Genomic DNA, 22,000 nt, shown 5'->3' with positions numbered 1-22,000 from the left:
AATTTGATCTGCAAAGGCTATTGGCTTTTAAACGCCCGCATAACCTGAAACAAACGACGCTTTGGTGTAGCCAATCAGCGAAGACACCAAATTTAGCCCAGAATAGAAACCTCACCAGTCACCCAAGGCACCGGCTGGTCCTTTCTGTACACGTATAAGAGAGTTGGATCATGGAAGAAGGAAGAAGAAATCTGGGCTTTGCTGAGTTTGTTGAGTTTGGTGAAATTAACTCTAACTCTCAAGTTGTGTCAAATAGACAATGTTGACATTTTGAGCCTCATGCCTGGTTAGTATGAAATCACCAGGTGGTTGCTATACTGCATCTCTCTTTCACCTGTGATAACCCTGCAGACCCAATTACACTACACCAACTTGGCACCAGATGCAGAATTGGTTCCGTACTGAACGGGTTTGTGGGCGGGACTCAGAAGGCATCAAACCTCGGCCGCCGGGAGGAGATCGCGGATAATGACCCAGGTAAAGAACCTGGAACGAGATCATCGAAGCACCATAAACAATAAGAAAAAAACATACGTGTGTATACCTAGCAAGAGGATCACTACATGCCATGATGACCTTGTTCGTTTTTGCCTTGTTGCCAGCTCGCTACGCAACCAACATCGATCTAGATGCCCCTGCCATACAACCTTCGGGGTCTAGTTTCATGATCCTGCACACCATGATGACAGTAATTTCCAGAAAGGCCTGAATAAACAGAGAGGATTATTTCATTGCGACAGCAACGATGCAATAACCGGAGATTACATCCATGGCAGCCCGGCCTGATCCATTTGCCAGCTGAGTTTACTTTCCTGTATCCATCCATACCAAGTAGAGATGAACAGGGTCACCTTTCCAGATTGAGGTTCCAACGGCCCGGGTGGGTATACAGGGAGATCCTCGTTCAGAGTTGTCGTACGTCTTGTTGGGTTTACCGTATTGTGTGTGCGTATGCGCATGCGCATGCAAGACGACGACAGTCATCTTTTCGGGATGAACACGAGGGAGATCGAGAAAGGATCAAGGTTTCAGAGGGGTTGAAGCAGGGTAGAGGGTCTAAAGACAAGTGCAAATGATTTTGTGGCGCCTTTGGTTGTTACAACCTGAATTTAATTAATCAGATGGGCCGGATGAGATGCGGCTCCTCCAGGGTTGGGATGGAGGCACATGCTTTGTCCAAAAGATATAGGTAAGGAAGTTATCAACCTGGGCATGATGACCAGCTAACAGCTAAATAATAACCATAAACCGTTATACCAGTAAACACGTAGAATAGGTTATCAATGTGTCATCATGGAAAGTTTACAATGACTTTTTTATCTTTCTTTGATCCTAAATTTAGGTCTAAATGCTGGAAATTTAGGTAGTCAAGCATACCCCTCATTTGGGAACTGCCCGACCGTTGGATGTCACATTGAGCCAACAGGAGGTCTCTTCCATTACCCTGATATCTCTTCTCACTTGCATATTAACTCGTTACTAACATCATCCCACAACAGTCTCCTGCTTGCTAGCGCCCAAAGAGCAAGCGGCGACAACTGACAGAAACATTTCATTCATATTCGGGTCTCATTGGGCTCCTTCTCTCCGACTTACAGGCGCTGACTCGCTTGATTTAAGACCCCTGACCAGTCGGATTGGTGCGTAAGGCGCTTGCTTCAGTGGTGTGGTGCGCTATTGCGCCCAATTGTGCCCCACTACAGCCTCCAGGTCCCGGGCCCGGACGTGCCAACGGGCGACCTTACCGGGTACAGTACTGTCTCCCCCAGGTCACTTCTCGCGAGGATTGCTAAGGTGGGCAATCCATCGATTGATGGCCTTCCTCGCTCGCTTCTCTAACCTAACTTCACCTCACACTCATCACAATCCATCTTGGGATCACATCCTACCCCAGTTCAGTTCAGCCCAGGCCAGGCCCTCTTTGGTTTCTCGCCTCGCCTAGAGCGCAAGCGCAGGCATTTTTGATCAGACAGCTACTGTACAGCGTGGTGCCCTTGTTCCCGAGCACCGGCAGCAAGACCAGGGCATTGTTTTCTCTTCTGTTCTGTTTCTGTTTCTGTCCAGTTGCTATTACTTCTGCTTCTGCTTCTGCTTCTCTACGCTCCTTCGCACTCCCACTCCACACTTGTAACCGACTCATCTCGTGCTTTGTCGCCTGACGACTGGTCGTCTGGCATCATCTGCATTAGGGCTTGGCTCAGCGTTGACTATTATACTTGGAACTCGACTGGAGCCCTTGCTGGCTCACGCCTTAGCGCTACGGCTGACTTGACGTCCGCCGCCTCGACAGCTCAACTCGAACGAGACCAACTTCGAGCGTCGAGCATTACAAACGCAAATCAAAATATCGCATCGAGCTCTCCAGTGCAGAGATCGCTTTTTTCCACACATTTTGCCGCTTCAATCTCGCTGCCGATACCTAGTTCTTTAGCGCACCGTCTAACTGTCAGTCTTACTGCAGCCCCGCGAGACCTTCTCTGCTGCACGCTCATCCTTCGGCGGTTGCGCGGCCGCGTGCGCCAGATCGCACGACTGTCGCTAGACCTTTTCCTAAAAGGCATGTCGACAACGGCAGTTATGTCTACGACTTCTTCTCCAGTGACCTCTCCTTCAGCAGCCGCATCCTCTTCTCCGAACCCTAATCACCCCGCGCTGCCACCTCTAATCACCTCTCCGCCTTCGCGCCGAAGCATACAATCGCGACCAATGTCTCACGTTTCCAGAAGCCGACTTTCCCAATACTCGACGGGCTCTCTGCCTACGAGATCCCGTCCGACCTCACATATGTTTCCGATGTTTCCCTCGACTCTCTCATATACTCAAGTGCGGGACTTTGCGTACCCTGCTACTCATCCTCTGCACTATGGGCCGCCGCCAGAACCTTCGGGACCGCCTTCCGGTATGACAACGCCCGCAAGCGAGCATCGTAGGTTATCAGATCCCCCAGTGTCGTGGGAAACACGTATGCCTTGGGAGTCGTGGGGTACAGATGGATTCAACCGTGGCCATGATTTGGCCCCCATCCAATTCGACGGTGGGCCCCCATATAGCGAAGACGAGGATCTGCAAAGCCCTGTTGTAGCTACACGCCACCGCAAGCATAAGTCAACCTCGGCAGCGACAACGCTGAGGGGGAGGACAGGTCGCGATCTTGATATGCATTCTTCGAACTATGATCATGAGCGGGGTTACTATATGGGAACTAGCGGAGACGGTAGCGAAACATATTATGTCAATAACAGCGGCGAGGCCAACGGCCCTGGTGGAGATTTTGTTACATATCCTCCAGAGCAGGCAAGACACAGTCGGGCATATCACATTGCCCAGCAACCCCGGGCTGCCGAGGGCGGTGAGTACTATCAGCCCGAGTCTGACAGTTCCCCATCGTCTCCAGGCTACAATGACGAGGACCAGTCTCGCTATTCACGAGATTACCAGTTTACTATTACATCGCCGGACGAGGAGTTCCACGGCAAGGCCGTCGCCCTGTTCGATTTCGAGCGGGAAAACGAGAACGAATTGCCTCTAGTTGAGGGCCAGATTATCTGGGTGTCGTACCGGCACGGGCAAGGCTGGCTGGTGGCTGAGGATCCGAAGACGCAGGAAAGCGGCCTGGTGCCCGAGGAGTATGTCCGACTACTTCGCGATATTGAGGGAGGAATGAACAGCTTGGCTGGTCACCTTGTGGAGGGAACTGGCTCCCCTGATGTGGGCACACCTACTCAAGCGGAGCATAGCGGTCAATATGGCCATACTCCATCTTCCAGCAATGCGACTAACGGGTACCATCAGCCAATCGTGTCGATGTTCTCGACCTCGAGCAAAGACCTTGACCCGTATCCCACTGAGCAACTGGGCCTCCACTCCGGACAACCGCCTCCCCAAGTTATTCACTATCACGGGCAACGGGGAGGTAGCCAAGCAAACACACCGACGATTGCTCAGCCTCAAGATACTGGTATTTTGAGGAGGGAGAGTCACGACAGTGGAACAAAGAGGGACTCGAATGTTACACCAGTACAGACGAAGCCACCAATGGAGTTGGTCGAGCCAGGGGGCTGTGAGGAAGCGAGAGGAGAGGAAAGGTGATATGGTGATTGAATAATAACGAATTGCATGCCATGCTTGAAGAGACGTTCACGATTCGATGTATTCTTCTAATGGAGCGGGCGAATATACCAATAATACCACAGCAAACTCCGACCGCCGTCAACAGGTGACTTGAGATTATGTATAAATATGCCACGTTGGCATGATGGGAGACGGCAATGTTCTCAGTCTTGTTTAAGGGCAAAAGTTATCTAGATTGGCTGTATGGAGTTATGACGGAGGACAGATCAATGAATACAGAGATCTGTTGAGCTAGGTAATGAGAAAAAGGAGTTCCAAGGGGAACTACCGAGAGATTCAGAGAAGATGAAAGTGGTGTTGGACGGGGTTAGTGCTATATCGCAGTAATAAAAGGCCGATGTTTCGGTAATCTATATATGAACCTATTAAGATAGTATATCCTGATGCACCCATCATAAAATAACCGAGTTCCCCTTGTTAACCTAAACCTTCCTTTTGAGAGCCTGTATCGTATTGCCGAAGCTAAAAAGCTTGGAAGATGGAGAAATAGACATGGCATAAGTTGATTGGAGATTGCTTATTGTCAAGTTACTTGTACCACATCCCCCGAGACAAGCCATCACGCAATCATTACCAGAGCAAAATCTAGCGCTCGTCTACATCCAAGCTCGTTATATCACATCATACAACAAGCGAGCGAAGATATCTACGGCCGGGTTCCCGAAGTTGACGTGCTTTGTCCGGGATATCACGTGACTCATAACGTCATCTCTCGTTCCGTCGCGATTTCGGAATACCTGGATACGCCCGCTTCTCTAGCTCTTCAGACGATACCAGCAACAACCTCTCATTCTCTACTTCTGGCCAATTGACCTTCAATTGACCTCATAATCAAGTCAAGATGTTCGCCCGATCTGCATTCCGCGCTGCTCAGCCTTTGAGGGTACGTTTTTTCTCGTCACGCGCATTTGCGCCCCTCCATGGTCTGTTTCGGATTATCAATCTGAACTACATCATCCTCAATTGCTCGTCGCGAAGCTTAACTAACTTACTTTTTAGTCTGTTCGTCGATATGCCACCGAGGCTGGAGGCGCTGGAGGTTCCAATGCTATCCTCTACGCCGCTGGAGCTGCTGCCGTCGGGGGTGCTGGTTACTGGTACTTCAGCAAGAGCGGAGCTCCCTCTGCTGCGGCTGCTGCTGCTGATGTGAAGCAGGCCGTTGGTGTTGAGCCCAAGAAGGCCTTCACTGGTGGTGACCAGGGTTTCGTTTCCCTCAAGCTTTCGGATGTTGAGCTTGTCAACCACAACACCAAGCGTCTACGCTTTGAGCTTCCCGAGCCCGATCAAGTCTCTGGCCTGCACGTTGCCAGCGCCATTCTTACAAAGTACAAGGGTCCCAACGACGAGAAGGCTACTCTCCGACCCTACACCCCTATCAGCGATGAAAGTATGTAGCCGAATTAGATTTCTTTAGCACAGCCGACTGACGATTGCAGACGAGAAGGGTTTCATCGACTTGCTCGTTAAGAAGTACCCCAACGGTCCTATGAGCACACACCTCCACAACCTTGTTCCCGGCCAACGTCTCGACATCAAGGGTCCTCTGCCCAAGTACCCCTGGGAGGAGAACAAGCACGACCACATTGCCCTCATTGCCGGCGGTACTGGCATCACCCCCATGTACCAGCTCGCTCGCGCTATTTTCAACAACCCCAACGATAAGACCAAGGTCACCCTTGTCTTTGGCAACGTCTCCGAGCAGGACATCCTTCTGAAGAAGGAGTTTGAGCACCTCGAGAACACCTTCCCCCAGCGTTTCCGTGCTTTCTATGTCCTCGACAACCCCCCCAAGGATTGGGTCGGCAACAGCGGCTACATCTCCAAGGAGCTCCTCAAGACTGTTCTCCCTGAGCCCAAGAACGAGAACATCAAGCTCTTTGTCTGCGGCCCTCCCGGTCTCATGAACGCCATCTCCGGAAACAAGGTCAGCCCCAAGAACCAGGGTGAGCTGACTGGTGCCCTTAAGGAGCTTGGCTACAAGGAGGACCAGGTGTACAAGTTCTAAGCGAACGATGCGCATGTAATGATAGAATTGAATGATGGCGACAAAGCATAGAGAGAACAGTGTAAGATCTGCTATAGAAGCGATATAGACGACGGGATGCCGTCTAGAATTGATAACAAGCCAACCTACATTTCGATTTTGTGCATTCATTAGTGACTGGATGTATTCTTATTAGTACAGTATGGCATGTATGCCATGCAGTTTAAGGAAATGTGAGGGAAATCCGCCCGCTAACTTATGACAATGCCATGTACACTTGGGTTGCCTCTGCCTTAAGCCTTACCTCAAGAATACTAATCTTATGACACGAGGCTTATACTTGTGATGATATACTTCTTAAATATTCAAAAGAGGTAGGTACATTTCCGGTAGATAGTTGACGATCTCCTGTCATGTTCTCGCGCCCTCTAAGCATAGCATGCATAGCATGCGCTACACTCATCACATTCTCATGATGACATGGCACGAAAACTTGATTATCAGTTCCACATTTGAGCATAAATAGCTAAATAGATCCTAGTTCAAAACAGGTCCAGAACCAATCAGCAGCCTAATCCGAAAGACCATCAATGGCACTGTTAATGGAGCGTCCGATAATGGCGGACCACTTGAGGCCCTTGATATAGTCCTTGGCGTCGATGCTCTCAACCCAACCAGGGAAAACAGCTATATAATCGTCAGCATGTGAGTCACGTTCTTTTCGGCGATATCTTACCTCCAGAATAACCGGTCCAGATACCAGGCGCAAATACAACATGCTTGAACCAGTCTCGGTCATCCAAGCCTCCTTCGTAGAGGAAGCTCCTTTCAAGCAACTTATATCTCCTGTTGACCCTGACGATGGTATAGCCCAGACGAATCTTTTCAACGATGTTCCACCATGGAATACCTTGCTCAAGCTGATGTTTAGCGATTTCAGCTTCAGCGTCGAGCTCGCTAGCCTTTAGGTGGAAGTGTCCAAGGAGGTCACGAATATCCTTGAGGCTCGTCTTGAAATCGTCCTCGTTGCCAATCGGCTTGCCCGATGAGACGGCACCACGGATATTGAAGATCTCCTCCTCGGTGAGAGCGTCCTTGGTAGGCTCTAACTTGGCCTCAACCTTGTCGAGATAGCCCTCCAACGCATCAGCGTACTCGGTAGCACTGAAGGGAATAATCACGGTCCCAGCAAGTTTGGCAATGGTCAGACCCAGGATCTGAGCCATAGTTCGGTGGTACTTGAATCCAACGTCACCGTACTCCTTCATCCAGTAGAAGCTGTCATAGTTGCTGTGGTAGTGATACACAGCACTGTTACCTCTGTACTTGAAACCAAAGTCAATACAGGGAATACCTGCATGATCCTGGAACGCGGTGAAATCACTGCCGCTGCCCATGGTTGCGATCCTGCCTGACCAGAGGTCATTGACTGTCTGACCAGGGATAGTCTGGTTGGGCGAGGGTACAGCGCTTGTAACGTCGCGGATGATCTGATTGAGGAGAGGAGCTGCAGAAGCAGTAAACTCGGGGCCGTCGACGCCGACGTCGACATTGACGTAGGCGACATTTGCTTCCGAGAGCCATGGCAGATATTCCTCAACCCATTCGGTACTGCCGATGAGTGAGTATTCCTCGCCATCCCAGCTCGCGAAAACGATAGTTCGAAGAGGCTTCCAACCAGCCTCGACGGCCTTTCCAACTCCTCGTATGACCTCGTTGATGACTGCAGAGCCACTGTTGGGATCGCCAGCCCCACCAGCGATCCAAGCGTCTCGGTGGTTTCCAACAACGATGACTTCATTGGGGATAGTACCATTGACGACGCCGATAACGTCCCAGAGAGGAGTAGTGACATATTTCTGTTCATTATAGAGATTGATAACAACATCATCCGGGGTGGGACCGATGTTGTATTTGATACCCTTGTACTTCAAGCCGAGATTCTTGTTCCAGTACTTGTTAAAGTCGGTGGATTTTGGACCGTGACCATTCAGAGCTTTGAGGATAGGGAGGGCATCACGGTATGAGATAGGAATGGAGGGGATAGAAGGGGTTGCATCATCGACTGGTGCTCGGGGAACACCAGGCTTGGAAGGATATCCAGGGGTAGATCTAGAAGGTCAGTTCAGTCTTTTCGTTTCAGGATTATGGGAACATACGGATCACCAGGGCGAATGCTCAGAAACTCTGCGCTTCCGCGCTGAACAGCACTGGGGTTACGTGCAGGTCCTTCAGGGTAAGGTTTGTACCCGTTCTCCTCGGTCCTTTCTCCATCATCACCAGGGTCACTGTAGATCAGGATGCCAACGAAACCGAGTTCTTGTGCACGTTTGACCTTGAGGCCTCGGAAGATTCCTCCATATCGAGCAATAGCAATCTTGCCCTTGACGTCAATTTTGGCATCAACAAGATCTTGATAGTCTTGATAAGTACCATAATTGACGTAGACGAAGGAAGCAGTGACATTTCCACTCGCCGAGTAGCCGTGAAAGATGGGCACACGATTTTCGAGGGACGTTGTGGGGTCTTCGTCAATAACATCTTCCTCGAGAGAGGCCTTGAAGGTGGTGTCCCAGTCTTTCCCATTCTTCGACTTCTTCAGGATGGAAACGCTGGAATCAACGGGGTAGTTGAGGTAGGCGTCATAAGCCACGATCTCAGACTTGACACCAAATTCCTCCCATCGATCCCTGGTCCACTCGGCCTAGAAGAGATGAGCTTAATACTTAAAACTGGCCATCCATTATGAGTCCTTACCTGTGAGTAGTTGGCGCCGGCCAGATGGGGGCCCGATGTATAGTAACGGCTCCATTCCTCAGCCTTCTTGGGGTCCGGCGTATCAAAGAGAATACGTTCGAGTTCCTCATAACTTAGACGGCTCTTGCCTGGTAACCAAGAGCCAGGGTGGCCGTGATGATGACGAGGCCCAATGAAGAAAGTTTGGAACACGAACAAGCCAAAACCGCCGATGAGAATCACGGAGCAAATCAGAGTGAAGAATCGACGCCAGGTCTGGTGAGGATACCTCCTCCGGGGAGGGCCGACCCGAACGGTTTGGATGAGAGGCGTGTTCTCGTCTGGCATCTTCTCCTGCTCCTGATGGGAGGAGTTACTGAATATTGTGGTTTAGTATTAGTCTCAAGCCTCGATGGTGGATTTGGTCCAGGTTGGATGACGATGTCCGGAAAGTGGAGGGAGACAATGGTTAAGGTCCTGTAGGTGTTGAACTCACATCCGACTCATGATGAAGGCGTCCTAGCAGCTCCAGGGGCTTTTTGGATTTATTTACTCATGTAATAGGAACCTGAATAATGATGTTGGTGAAAGTTGAAACGTGAAAGGAACCCAAGTTGTAACAGGAAGTTGTAATGTGATGTGATAGGCGATATTGATGACGAAACAGACTCTTAGAAATGATTGGTCAATGCTGTCACGTAGTGGCGCCGCCACCCCCAGCCTCGGCTGAAGATGATGAAATCGGTATTTATCATCCATTCAGAGTTAAAGAAAAAATGACTGAATAGAGATTTCTTACATTTAGGACAATAATATCGGATCTTCTTATGAGACTAGAGTCCTAGATTTAGAGTAAGTTTTATAAATTATCTAGGAAGTATCTTTCATCTTACAGCTGCAACTGTCTTTCCCTCTTTTTTTGTCGCCTCCAGGACTCTAAACCACAGCTGTTTGAACGGAACTCGATAAACAATACAATGGAATCTCGTTTATGGGCCATATGATGAGTAAACAAAGCTCACAGAAATCTTTAAAGATTGATCCACCGCCAGCCAAGTGCTCGGCACGGCAATAGGGCGGACTCAAGGCAGGGAATATCCGGAGGCCTGCAGGACGGGATGACTGAAGCACTTTTAGGGCGGCGCTTTCGGGGGCGGCAGAGACAAGATGATGGTTGACCCCGGACAAATCGAGATAGTCAAGTAATAATGGTTGCAACCCAGACAAGCCGAGTTCGCCTTACCCAAGCTAGCCAAGGTCAAATGATTCTCGTGTAAGACTTTCACTGCACTGACCTTACCTTACCGTACTGTACATAACTACAAGTTATCCTGTGCGTCATGATATCTCACCGATGTCTCACAGAAAGAATCTTCCCGCGGAAAACAAACGATAGTAGCAAACCCCCGGCGAATATGCACTCCAGAGTGCTCCTGTGACCCCATCCTTTACCAGGCATTCACACCCACGGGCTATAAATCTGCGGGCCATTTTGGAAAAGTTGGGGGCAGTTTCTTCCAATTATCGGGCTCCTGACCGCAGAATTGCCCAAAACACCCCTGCTCGAGTCCGTCCTCTGGAGGTTGGAGCAGTGGATCGGAACCCTTTTCTGCACTACCCTGCCTGTGCCGACCAAACCGCTTCTGGTCTCAATGACCCATATCTTTTCTGGTGGCTTGCTTGGCTTGACCTCTTCTACTTTGTAAATGTGACTGCGAACCAAAACTTCTTCTTGTTTTCCTCCCTTATTGTTGGTGCAAGAGTTGAGATATTGATGAGCTGATCGTGTATATCGTATATCCAGATTAATCATCCCTCGTGTCACCGTCTCGTTGTACATGATACTCGTTGGTCTTTGTTAGAAACAAGAAAATTTATTACTTCGAACCTCTCCACTGTTGCTCTTTGCGCAATCGTTCCTCGCGATGACGACCAAGGACGGTCCAAAGCTGCCCAAGCAGCAACTGGCGATTCTGGGTAAGTCTTAGTATTTCATCATTTCACGGATACCTGTAAAAGACCTTGAAACACCCTTGTTGTGTTTTCACCTGCTTGGTATCAAGATGTCAATATACGAGCATGGTTCACGATCCGAACACCATGAGCCTCAACCCAGTACCGAGTCATTCTCGTTCCCCATCATTCCCGTGCGAAAGTGTGCTCCTATATATATAATATTTGATAGAGCGTTTCTCATCAACAACAGAGGCACTATAACATGAAAATACACATAGCCCATAGAGACATCATGGTCCAGTCCAGGTATCCCGCTCCATCCGATCTCCGCTGACCTATCAATAGCCATGGCCAGAATTGCCGAACCCATGGCCTACAGCTCAGTCTTCCCATATCTGCCCAGCATGGTTAGCAGCTTTGGTGTTCCTACCAACAAGGTTGGAAGTTGGGTAGGACTCACATCTGGAGTCTTCTCCATAGCACAAAGTACCACTGCAGTGGCTTGGGGAAAGGCTTCCGATATTTATGGTCGGAAACCGATAATCATTTTTGGCCTTATGAGTTCAATGATCTGCTTCATAGTATGGGGCATGTCTACAAATTTACCTATGGCTATCATTGTCCGAGCCATTATGGGAGGTGGAAACGGGAATGGTGTGTAAGACGAGAGCTACACAGAACTCCTCACTAATCTTGTTTAGTCGGTATCATCAGAACAGTGGTTGCCGAGCTGGTACCTGAGAGGGAACTTCAGCCAAGAGCATTCTCCATTATGCCTATCGTTTGGAGTCTGGGTTCCATCATCGGACCTAGTTTCGGAGGTCTCTTCGCTGAGCCTGCAGAACAATATCCCCAAATCTTTGGCCATATCGAGTTCTTCAAGCGCTTTCCCTTTGCGCTACCTAATCTGATTCTCATGGTTTTCTTTCTATTCTCAGCTACCATTGCAGCCCTGTTTCTCCATGTAAGTCTGTGTTAGGGATTGACTGCACATCATCACTAACAGATCTAGGAAACACTTCCTAGCAAGCGAGGACACCGGGATTGGGGTCTCCTGGTAGGCGAGCGTATCACTCGCTCTTTCAAGACCACTCGTCCAGCACCCTCTACCCGTCGAGCTTCGTTTGTAGACGGCGAAGCTACTTCACCGCTTCTTCCTAACAAGACAGCACCAAAGAAGAAGACACACGAAGCTTCAGAACATGCTAAGAAAGAACGCGTCATTACCCGTGCAACAGCCATGAACCTCTTGATCTACACACTTCTCGCATTCCATTCCGTGGCTTATGATCAGATCCTCAGTGTCTTCCTCAGACACCCAGTTGAAAAGCATACTCCCGAGAATACTTCATTTCCATTCTACTTCTCAGGAGGATTTGGCATGAAGCACAGTGAGGTTGGCACCATATACACCATCTATGGCATCGTTTGTTGCGCTGTTCAGTTCCTCATCTACCCTTCAATCGTTGCTCGCTTCGGTGTTTTGCGTTGCTTTAGAGTCTGCTGTAAGTTGAAAGTCATCATTATCGAATTGCTGGGTTCTAATATCTTTTAGGTCTTCTGATGCCACTTGCTTACTTCCTCACCCCTTACTGTGTTCTTTTCCCGACACACAAGGGCCGCATGATCGCTCTCATGGGTGTTATGTTCATTAAGGCTGCTGGAATCATTGTCGCATTCCCATCTGTCACTATCCTTCTGACAAACTCCTGCACTTCTCTCCGGGTACTTGGCACGCTCAATGGTTATGCCACAACCTTCAGTGGTCTAGGTCGTGCACTTGGTCCAGCTTCGACAGGTGCTCTTTTCACTTGGGGCGCCGATCATGGCTACGTTGTAACTGCATGGTTCTTCCTCATGTTCATTGCTATCCTAGGTGCTATCCCGGCTTACCTCGTTGAAGATGGAGAAGGCCCTTCCGCTTCCGTTTCAAGCTCAGCAGAGAACAGCGACACAGAAAACGACCAGGCTTCGTCTTCATCGAGTACGATATTGTTGCCTGAAGATTCCGCGATTGCGTCTGATTCTGAAGAGGAAGAGGAGCTGCCTTTGACCAAGACTAAGTCAAGGTCTGTAGAGCAAAGCTACGGAACTATGACCGGACGAAAGTGAGGTATCGAGGTAATCACAGCACTTCGGTGACTTGCTTTCAAGGATCCCAAGACTCCTCATATAATATATCATGTTTAGGGCATATCTTGGGATATCTTAGGATATTTTTAGGATATCCTTAGGACATCCTTAGGGCATATTTAGGCCTGTGTGTCTCAGATTCTGACTAGATTGCCTTTTGTCATAAAGTCAGATGTGGTTAGAACTTTTACTGAATGTGGGTTTTGCTTTTGGTTATGGGATGCTTGGGTGAGACTGCATTTGTATACACCTTGCATAGGGGGCGTCAAAGCATAATGAGTATGATAATGTCTCGCATCTAATGACGGAAGTGTTAGATAGTAAAAGCGTTGTTTTTCTTGATATTGCTACCAAATTGTAGTTTATATAAATCTTATCATGATGCCATCCTTTCAATCTTCGCCACCATGATGTATTGATGTCCCATCCTGCACATAGAAAATTCAGCCTTTGGTATAATGATAATTTGATACTTTTCCCACACGTTCGAAAAAGAAGCCTCGCAGCGCCTATATCACTGCTTGACGTTATATGATATTCCCTTGCCATGCCCGTGATGATGCTTCCGTTATCAACGCCCATGTAATGCCCACTGCCGCGCTGTAAAAAAGGGGGAATCATATGTGTAAAGACCAAGCAAGCCCATAAGATAATCTTGAGATTAAAAAGAAATAAGCAACCTCTCGCGGTTAAGTTTTGATGTAAATGGTGGTAATGTGTGGTGAAGAATGGATAGTCATGATCATCATGACATATAATATCAGCATTGCGGTCATTTGAGACGCATACCTGACTAAACGAACAATACGTGGGCGACCTTCGAGGGTCACCTCCACGCTTAGTAAACGTATGGTGAGATTCCTCTCCGGACATCGGGGGCTCTGTACCCCTCTCGCCCATGTCGCTCCCAATCTGTATGATTGAAATGCGGTCGTGGATGAAGCTCGGTTGGATAGTGAGCATCCCGCTCTCCATCCTCCCATCTCTCACTGCGCCATGGCACCCTGTGGTGCTCGTCTGCACTTCGACTGCGCATCTGGTGTTGATCATGCACGCAGGAGGGATGTTCGCGGAAATGTTCCAGATCAGCGTCCATCTCACTGAGTCGCAGGTAGCTATGTCCAACCCAGCGGTCGATCGTATCTGCAATCTGGCGGAAACCCTCGGTATGACCGCCTTCGTGGCGGGCTTTGAGACCACATACCACAAAGAGATAGCTGTGGATCATCTCGTGTAAGAATGTCGAGATGAGAAGCCGCCGGTTGTACTTTGTATCCTGGAGGATAGGCGATGAAAGTACAATGAGTGTCTCGTAGCCTCCATCACGGGAACGTCGTACCGCTGTGGTGCCAACAATGTGCGCCTGATACTGCGCGCTTGCAGGGTGACTCCAGTCCCATGCGACACGACCAGCAAGACGGTTACAGAAGAAGAGTTCGTTTGCGGCAGAGAAGATGCTGCGCAATGCGTCGTTGTCCAAGGAGAATTCGGCTGCGCGAGACTTTGGGTTGATGAGCGCTCTGAGGATACGGCCGTGGCGAGAGTCGGTGGTGCGATGTCTTCGACGACTGGAACCAAAGTTGGCAACGTGATCACGGACTAAACGTGCGGCAGCGAGGTCACTCAACAATCCTGGGTCGTTTTCGTCGGCAGCGGGTGATAGACTGGCGAGCGATGGTTGAGTAGTATCAGATGAGATGGAAAGACCAGATGCTGTGCGTTCCATAGCGCATGCATCGGCGACGGGAGCGGGTGCCGGAGCTGGACCGGAAGGGCCGAATACAGGTCCCGGCCGGGATTCGGGAGCTGGACCGAAGGCGGCATCGATAGAGGGGAAATCGGGTCCTTCTGGGGTTGGTGAACGTTCGCGAATGACGAGAAATGAGAGGTTCTTGACGGGAGCTGAGTCAGGCCGATGGATCAATGGAGGGTAATTTTCAATGTCTTGGTTGTATAAGAATTCGTCCTCATGATCGAAGGGTTGATTGTGCGGATATGCTTTGCTAATAATGTGAACTCCAGAATGGAATGCCGGTTGTGGTTGTGGGTAATAAGGCGATGCATGATCTGAGGAAGCATAGCCACTTGGTGCAGCCACAGCTGCAGAGATGGGTGCATTGTCGTAGGCGTCATAAGGAAGCTCATCGGCGAACCTGGTTCTTTTGGTATCAAAAGTGAAGCCATCGCCGCCTTCGGAGACGCTCACTCGCCTTTTACCACCCACATAGTACGGACCCCGGCCAGTAGCAGTAGCGGTAGCGGCAACAGTAGCGGTAACACCAAGCGGACGACCCCCGTCAACCACCCAAAAGGCCATGGGACATGCTCATCGACCTGAGCCGGGGGGTGGGTTTTGTTGGGAATTGATAAGCGTAGAGAGAGAGGATCACATAGGGGGTTACAGTCTGTGATTCTCCGAGAAGCTTGGACGATCTCGTGATGATTTTGCTGGTGAAAGAAGAGAGTTTTGAGTTGAGGGATCGATGTCGGTGAGTCCGATGGACGGTCTTGGGTGGCGGTTTTGACGAGACGACGCGTGAGCAGTTGCAGTGCCAGTTGCAGCGCTGTCACAGTCGTAGTAGCAGTTAATGAGGAGACGGATGGGGGCGGTCGGGTAGGAATTGGATCCGAAGAATGGAGAAGAGACAAGAAAGAGAAAAGATAAAACAAACTAGAAACAGAAGAGATGAAAAAGTCTATGTTGAGAAATGCATTCAAGGAACGAGAAATTCGATGGTCTCAGACCTAAAGCTTGACCGTAAGTTCTTTTTGGTAACCTCCCGTCTGATACAAGACAGTTACAGTTACAGCAGAGCAGAGCAGAGCAGAGCACAGCGCAGCACAGCAACCTCAGCTCAGCTGCTGCAATCGCGGGACGAGCCAGGACCAAATATGATGCAAGCCACCCACCAACTAACTTATCTCGTTTTCAGGGCGATCGATTAGTTAGTTTTAGTCCCGTCGCTGTTGAACGTCGGTCGCCAACTGACAGGGCCTAGCAGCCCAGGTGTACAGTACAGGGGGGCCACACACCCCCTGTCGGCCTCATCACAGCCCACAGTCAGTGTCCTCTGCGCTGGGGAATCCTTGTCTTTGGTGGTTTGTGAGGCGCTGGAGGAGACTCAATTGATTCGGGATCGGACGTGGTGGGAGGCAGCATGACAATGACATGACACGACAACTGTGAGATGGACCGTTCTGTGGATTTTAGAGGCGCCTCACTTCAACTACTGGATGATTGCAGAATACCACTTGAGCCCTTATGAGGTTTATTGACATTACAGCCATCAATTACTTGCGGTCAGACTGAGGAGCCCTGCCTTGTTACTTGAGATTGCTTCCATCTTCCGTTCCGTCGCCAACCCTCAACTGGCATGGCGTCGTCTGCACCTTGGCTGTGTCTGTGTTTATTTCTATTTCTATATAGCGGTGTAATTGTATTCGCCGATATTCTTGTTTTCTCTACACTACCGTCACTGCGTCACGATAGTTTCTCACCAAGTACACGGTAAGCCCCTTTCCCTTCCCTTCAGTCGGACGAGATGCGCCCGTTTTTTCTATAAAAAGGAAAACCCGGCCGAAACAGTCGGACTGACTCTGATCTTCAGGGATTTTCCTTTTCAGTTTCCGAATCCAGGGCAACGAACCAGTTTTTTGCAGTAGCAGCAGATCAGCCACTGTCGATTACTTGAGGCCTCTTCTCCAATGAACTCTGGCTCTTGGCATGATAGACAACGGCACATGAGCTCAAGAACCAAGACCGACCAAGACCAGGCTGGAGCTTCATCGTCTAGCTTGCCTGCTTGCCTGCTCCCTTCGCTCGCTTGCCTTCTTCAGCAAGGCGAACTAAAACACCAGGCACTCACTGTCAAGCTGACAACGCACCATGATTATCTCCACTACCAAGTCCACTTCCCGTCAAGGGTTGACAAGCACCGCGTGTCCGAGGCCGGGATACCCTTTTGGATCTGGCTACAATCATGCGTGTATGAGCAATTGGTTATAGCAGAGATCCATCTGTACTTCACAGGGCTTACTGCCTACCCCTATTGGCGATTCCCATTGAGGCTCATACGTGGTTTTTCTAATGTCGAGAGCCCAATTCAGCATTGAGGCCTTCTAACTTATCCCGATAAGCAACAGAATCTGCCGTCTTGACCTGTCCGTAAGCGCTCACTCTGCCGAGACCCTCATTGGCTGGGGGGTGTAGATCCCTGTCCGCGATTGGTTGCCCTGGTTTTTTTGAACTTCATGTCAATCGATGCTTTTCCTTTCCTTGATATTTCTGGAAGTCTATTCGTTCCATGTTTTGCAACAGAAGAACTGGTAATTAATGAGACACCAGGGTTCTGTTCAAAGCACGGGCTCTGGAATCAAGCCGCTGTCGTCAGCTTGAGATCTGTGAGTGCGAGTGACAGCTTGGAATATGACATGCCATGCAAAGCTAGCTTGGCTCTTTGAGATTGACTGCCAGGGATATCGTGGACTTCATCTATGGACTACACCGTAGAATTACCGTGCTTCTGGTTTCATCTCATCTGCCTCTTAGCCTCAGCTTAACTCTTGAGACTTGGATCGTGCTCTAAGCACGGAGGTTTACACTCCACTTCTTCCGGTAACATCGTATAAGATCGATCTCATAAATACAGATTCAGGGCCGCTCTATCATAAAGGTCGATCAAGCAAAACTGCAGGCAATCTACAGTCTATGTATCATCATCATTAACTTCGCTTAATTCTGACCACAACCACAACACTAATGCCTTGCTTGCATAAATCAGCCCCGGATGCAAGTATCCTTTACTATCCTCGGGGGGCAGAAAAGTCTCAGACTTTAGAGGAGGATGCCAAAATAAAGCTAGTAAAGAGTCCCCTAAGTTTAGACTAAATTACCTATATCTTTTCGTCACTTAGGATTAATGTCCTAAGCTTTCTTGCATCCCCGAGCCTACGTAGTATGCCGATGCTACTGGCTTTATGCTTGTTAGTTTTGCTCATCATTCATTCCTAGTCAGGTGGGTACCAAGAAATAGGGATTCAAAGAGAGCTCTGGGTGAAAGGTAGTGGCATAAAGACTGCATCACTGGTCGGCCACCGTTCCCAGTGGTATGGTTACTTATTTCTATCACCCCTCACTAGAATCCCGATTTTATTGGGAGCCCGCTCACTACTGTTATGGGACCAATTCTTCGCCACGCGCCTCATTATTCAATAGGTATTGAGGTATTCAACCATCGTTTCGACCCCAAAAGACCCTTTCTCCACCGACGATCACTGTGTCTCGTGATGTGTGATATCGTGCGGCACTCAGTCAAAACTGTTTGGAGATTGAGTTATTTTTCTATGTGCCGGGATTACTTATTTCTTTTGTTAGAGCCTCCTTTTCATCCTAAATTCGTAGCTCGACAGATCCTCGCCATATTTCGCAATGTCGCCGAAAGCCTCCCCATTATCGCATTCTCAGATCCAATCACTCTCTTTTTCATTATAACCCAAGTCCTTGAACAAACCTAGCATCATCGGCCTGCTTCTCCAGTGCTTCCCGCATCCTTTGAGAATATTGCTGGCGCTGACGCTCTTCTGCCGCGACCTCCTTGTTCTTTTCCTGGAAATCGTCGGGCGTGAACAAGGTATCTCCTGTGAAACTAACCATACCAAGCTTATCTCCCGTCCAGAAGATGACATTGTCTTCGTTTGGTCGGTCACGATCTTGCCTTGTCTTGGTGGATAAGATCTTCCTTGCGAGATCGTCGGACCCTGGCATGGAAGCGAAGAGTGATGCTTGAGTGGGCACGTCACTGTGACCAACCTTGATTCGACGGCACTCCGTATATCCGTCCCTTTCAAACCACTTAATCTGCCCGGCCCCATCTGAGAATGCAACCTTGGTTCCGTGGTTGATCACCGACAGGATGATGGATGAAGCTGCAGTATACCGATTCTTCATAGTTGAGTTCTGCTGCATTGGGCCGTCACTTGATAGGTCGACAGCGTCCAGGCCATACACCTCGAGCGAGCCTTTGGTTTTGTACTCTCCGCCTGCGACTAGAGTTCTCCCGCTACCGGCTGTCTTGCACTCATGGACTCTCTCAGCCGTGAGTTCTCCACGACGTCGTACTTCGTGGTCCAACGTGGAGAATGGATAAGGCAGCGCCGCCAAACTGGACAACCTTGAGCCCGAGTAAATGGACCCCACGATCTTTGGGAAGTGGCGCCTATCGTAATGAAGAATATTGGAGAATCTCCCCGCCACGTAAATGTCGTCCGACACTGCATTGTCGCCGGCTGGTCTTGGTAGGTGTAGAATGCTCGTTGGCGTTGGCTGAGACAATGAGGCGTACGGCGGCAATGGATTCGGATCAAAGATTCCCTTGAAAGGATTGTCCTCCTCCCCCGGGATATCTAGCCTCTCCACGACATCTCCATGGAATTGTGATGGCGCCCTGAAGTCTTGAAGATGAATACCCAATGAGGTGCCAACAGTCATTGGGACACCCTCCTGGATCTGCGACAACGTTGTGATTGACCATTCGAAAGAGTGCCGATTTACAACTTCAAGGCGGCTGAGATCGACTTCAATGAGATCTACAATTGTAGTTATTAGTGAGGGGCAGTTGATTATCGTTTCGGCACTTACGACTCTGCACAGCAAAGACAGCCCTGTTGTTGCTGTTATTAACACTGACGCATTCAGTGACACCTGTGTCGATCTTTTTGGACCGCCTCGTGTTCTGATCCCCGCGGCCGTCGATGAATAGGATGTCCGGTTTACTGGTCGCGATAATACCCCCTCGCTTGCCCCTGGTGCCATTGACGTCCCAGAGACATACAGACCCGTCGTCGAGTGGTGAGACGGCCATCAAACTGCCGATGCCATCATCGCCATTGTTAGGGCTGAATAAGGCCATACCTCTGACCTCGATGAAATGCTCCATACTGCCTTGTTTCAGGCGTGGCGTCTCAAGCCAGTTGATAGCCGGCGGTCCCTGACGTTGGATGTATTCGTTATACCACGAGACATGCTCGTCAGGAAATGCCGGATCCCAGTTTGCCATATCTTGAAGGAATTGATAATGGTGTTTGTCAAATCGACATGAATCATATTGGTCCAGTAGAGAACCATTTTCGTCTTCAGCTTCTGTGGCATCACTTAAGGATGACTCGGGTAGAGATGCAAAGACCTTTCTGCGATTTCGAAGAAAGGCATACCATGATGAGCGCTCAAAACAGTGATGTTTCCACAATTCATCATCAAGAACAACTTCTCTAAAATTCCGCGAAACAAGTTGAAGTTTGGGCAATTGATGAGGCTCAAGGTCTGATGAAGCAAAAATACACGTGGTCAGTAATTGGAATTGATTATGGAACGGTAATGGAGGTATGATTTATGCGATAGCGGGGTACTGAGGGATAAGAATTAAGGCAAGGCAAGGTAAGCTGGGTGCAACTCACAGCACAAGATCTGAAGGAGGATCTCATGGGGGAGCTCGTCCCAGTGACTCGAAGTTTGTGCGCACAATGTCATTGTCATTGTCATTGTCCTAGTATGACCCTCGAAACTCAATGAGCCAACGTTAGAGTTGTTGATAAAGTAGAGTTGAACAGACAGCTGCTTCAGTTGGTCCGTTGGTTAGCCGTGGATCGATTCGACTCGATCGCCACGCTGATTTGCGATTCCAAAACCAAAGTGTGGAGTGGCCAGACGGGAAGCGAGCTTTGCAAAGCTTGTACTGTATTTCTCGAGACGCTTCAGTGGGGAGTGCAACAAGTCGTCTTGTTAGTGCCGCAATGCAAGCGTGACAGTGACATTAACAATGACAGGTACAGCTGTGCTGGGTCAGGATCGGGTTGAATCTGATGGAAAGGGAGCGGGTCGAAGGGGTTGGAAGGATTGACAATGGACATTGATTGACTGGGATTGTCGCGATAAGCGATCGGACGAACCGGCAGTTAGAAAAAGGCGCCTTACGCCTATTCTGACGCCCAGTGTCTTAACTGGTCGGTCACAGATGTGCCAACTGCACGGAGGAGCCTCTAATTGGAGGGTTTTCGGGGAGTTCATCTCGATCGAGGTCAATCAAAATACTGTGTTGACCAGCAGAAGAAGGGAAATAATAAACGCCTGGTATATAATTTAAGACAATGATTATGATGATGTTGTGGATATTACCCTAAGCTTGGGAGAATTTTTATATAGCTTAGTCTAAACTTTGTCATAATACTGTGAGAAGTGATCCATATTCCTCATCGACCACCTATTCTAAGGGATGAAACGATCAGTTATTCGCCATAATTGGCATAACAAATATTGACACCTTTTGTGGCACTAGCATTTGAGTCAACATAAACAAGGGGCAATGCTTCATCTTGGTGGTACAGACAGGCAGTGCTGTAGTGTAATGTGAGGCTAAATAGCCCTGGGTTGGTGGTGATGATAATGAGGGTAGAAAGTGGCTCACGATCTGAAATTTTTAGAGTTTTGATAATAAGTTTCTGGTGGTATGCAGCTTGTTCCTATAATTATCAGGTATCTATCTACTCTATCTTCTAAAAGAATAAATTAATCTTAATCGTTATTAATGATTTTTATTATATTTAGAAGACACTTTGAGGACAGTTTAGAGGACAGTGTGACAGGAGAACTTCTACGCCTTGAAAATGGATGGCGAGATCCTGAGTCTAAACTTTGTCATAACAAGAAGTGATGCATACTCCTCATATTTCTGTCCACCCTGACCATCTACTTCAGGGGATAAGAAGATCTGGTATTTGTCGTAACTGGCATAGCAAATATTGGCACCCTGTGCAACATTTATATGAGCCTCGGGGAGCAAGAAAATTTGAGACCTAAACAGGCAATGCCAAATAAACTCAGCAAAGAGTCCCCTAAGTTTATGATAGTTTTACCTAAGTATTTTTGTTATTTAGGATCAAGGTTCAAGTTCTCTTGCTTCCCCTCGGTGGGCCAACATAAACAAAGGGGAATCTTTTATCTTGGCGTTAAGTGCAGACAGGCAGTCTTGAATCACGCCTGGAATCATCTCAGCGCCTTGATCGCCA

General features: G+C 48.9%; 6 protein-coding genes across 16 annotated transcripts; 3 read left to right on the top strand and 3 right to left on the bottom strand.

The window, feature by feature from the left end:
- The first annotated feature begins 1,423 nt into the window (after positions 1-1,423).
- Positions 1,424-4,545, top strand: FOIG_01450 (uncharacterized protein). Of its 5 annotated transcripts, none has more exons than XM_031198334.1 (3): positions 1,424-3,094; positions 3,143-3,708; positions 3,793-4,522. In XM_031198334.1, exons 1-3 carry the CDS (start codon positions 2,560-2,562, stop codon positions 4,087-4,089), a joined length of 1,398 nt encoding a protein of 465 aa, XP_031074101.1. In that variant the 5' UTR covers positions 1,424-2,559; the 3' UTR covers positions 4,090-4,522. The 5 variants fall into 5 exon arrangements, with proteins under 5 accessions (XP_031074101.1, XP_031074103.1, XP_031074102.1 ...); XM_031198336.1 differs by having other exon boundaries at positions 3,143-3,739; positions 3,793-4,520; XM_031198335.1 differs by having other exon boundaries at positions 1,424-3,739; positions 3,793-4,545.
- Positions 4,546-4,596: 51 nt separating this feature from the next.
- On the top strand, positions 4,597-6,290 carry FOIG_01449 (NADH-cytochrome b5 reductase 2). Its single transcript, XM_031198331.1, has 3 exons — positions 4,597-5,014; positions 5,131-5,518; positions 5,568-6,290. The coding sequence occupies exons 1-3, from the start codon at positions 4,973-4,975 to the stop codon at positions 6,134-6,136; spliced, it is 999 nt and encodes a 332-aa protein (XP_031074098.1). The 5' UTR covers positions 4,597-4,972; the 3' UTR covers positions 6,137-6,290.
- Positions 6,291-6,433: 143 nt separating this feature from the next.
- Positions 6,434-9,488, bottom strand: FOIG_01448 (glutamate carboxypeptidase II). Of its 2 annotated transcripts, XM_031198329.1 has the most exons (5): positions 9,348-9,488; positions 8,873-9,227; positions 8,275-8,819; positions 6,852-8,227; positions 6,442-6,802 (listed from the first exon to the last, which is right to left on the bottom strand). In XM_031198329.1, the coding sequence occupies exons 1-5, from the start codon at positions 9,356-9,358 to the stop codon at positions 6,687-6,689; spliced, it is 2,403 nt and encodes an 800-aa protein (XP_031074096.1). In that variant the 5' UTR covers positions 9,359-9,488; the 3' UTR covers positions 6,442-6,686. The 2 variants fall into 2 exon arrangements, with proteins under 2 accessions (XP_031074097.1, XP_031074096.1); XM_031198330.1 differs by having other exon boundaries at positions 6,434-6,802; positions 8,873-9,488.
- Positions 9,489-10,543: 1,055 nt separating this feature from the next.
- Positions 10,544-15,622, top strand: FOIG_01447 (uncharacterized protein). 5 transcript variants are annotated; one of them, XM_031198327.1, is made up of 6 exons: positions 10,565-10,828; positions 11,058-11,102; positions 11,153-11,461; positions 11,509-11,771; positions 11,820-12,312; positions 12,363-13,328. In XM_031198327.1, exons 3-6 carry the CDS (start codon positions 11,155-11,157, stop codon positions 12,917-12,919), a joined length of 1,620 nt encoding a protein of 539 aa, XP_031074094.1. In that variant the 5' UTR covers positions 10,565-10,828; positions 11,058-11,102; positions 11,153-11,154; the 3' UTR covers positions 12,920-13,328. The 5 variants fall into 5 exon arrangements, with proteins under 5 accessions (XP_031074091.1, XP_031074095.1, XP_031074094.1 ...); XM_031198324.1 differs by lacking the exon at positions 11,058-11,102 and having other exon boundaries at positions 10,544-10,828; positions 12,363-15,622; XM_031198326.1 differs by having other exon boundaries at positions 11,058-11,461; positions 12,363-15,612.
- Positions 13,231-15,787, bottom strand: FOIG_01446 (uncharacterized protein). Its single transcript, XM_031198323.1, has one exon. It carries the CDS (start codon positions 15,255-15,257, stop codon positions 13,779-13,781), a length of 1,479 nt encoding a protein of 492 aa, XP_031074090.1. The 5' UTR covers positions 15,258-15,787; the 3' UTR covers positions 13,231-13,778.
- A 2,383-nt stretch (positions 15,788-18,170) lies between these two features.
- FOIG_01445 (uncharacterized protein) lies at positions 18,171-20,837 on the bottom strand. 2 transcript variants are annotated; one of them, XM_031198321.1, is made up of 3 exons: positions 20,393-20,837; positions 19,578-20,258; positions 18,171-19,525 (listed from the first exon to the last, which is right to left on the bottom strand). In XM_031198321.1, exons 1-3 carry the CDS (start codon positions 20,475-20,477, stop codon positions 18,426-18,428), a joined length of 1,866 nt encoding a protein of 621 aa, XP_031074088.1. In that variant the 5' UTR covers positions 20,478-20,837; the 3' UTR covers positions 18,171-18,425. The 2 variants fall into 2 exon arrangements, with proteins under 2 accessions (XP_031074088.1, XP_031074089.1); XM_031198322.1 differs by having other exon boundaries at positions 19,578-20,837.
- Positions 20,838-22,000: the final 1,163 nt, after the last annotated feature.

This window comes from Fusarium odoratissimum (assembly GCF_000260195.1).
Source record: "Fusarium odoratissimum NRRL 54006 unplaced genomic scaffold supercont1.1, whole genome shotgun sequence".
Taxonomy (NCBI): domain Eukaryota; kingdom Fungi; phylum Ascomycota; class Sordariomycetes; order Hypocreales; family Nectriaceae; genus Fusarium; species Fusarium odoratissimum.
This window is presented reverse-complemented; position numbering and strand designations above follow the sequence as displayed.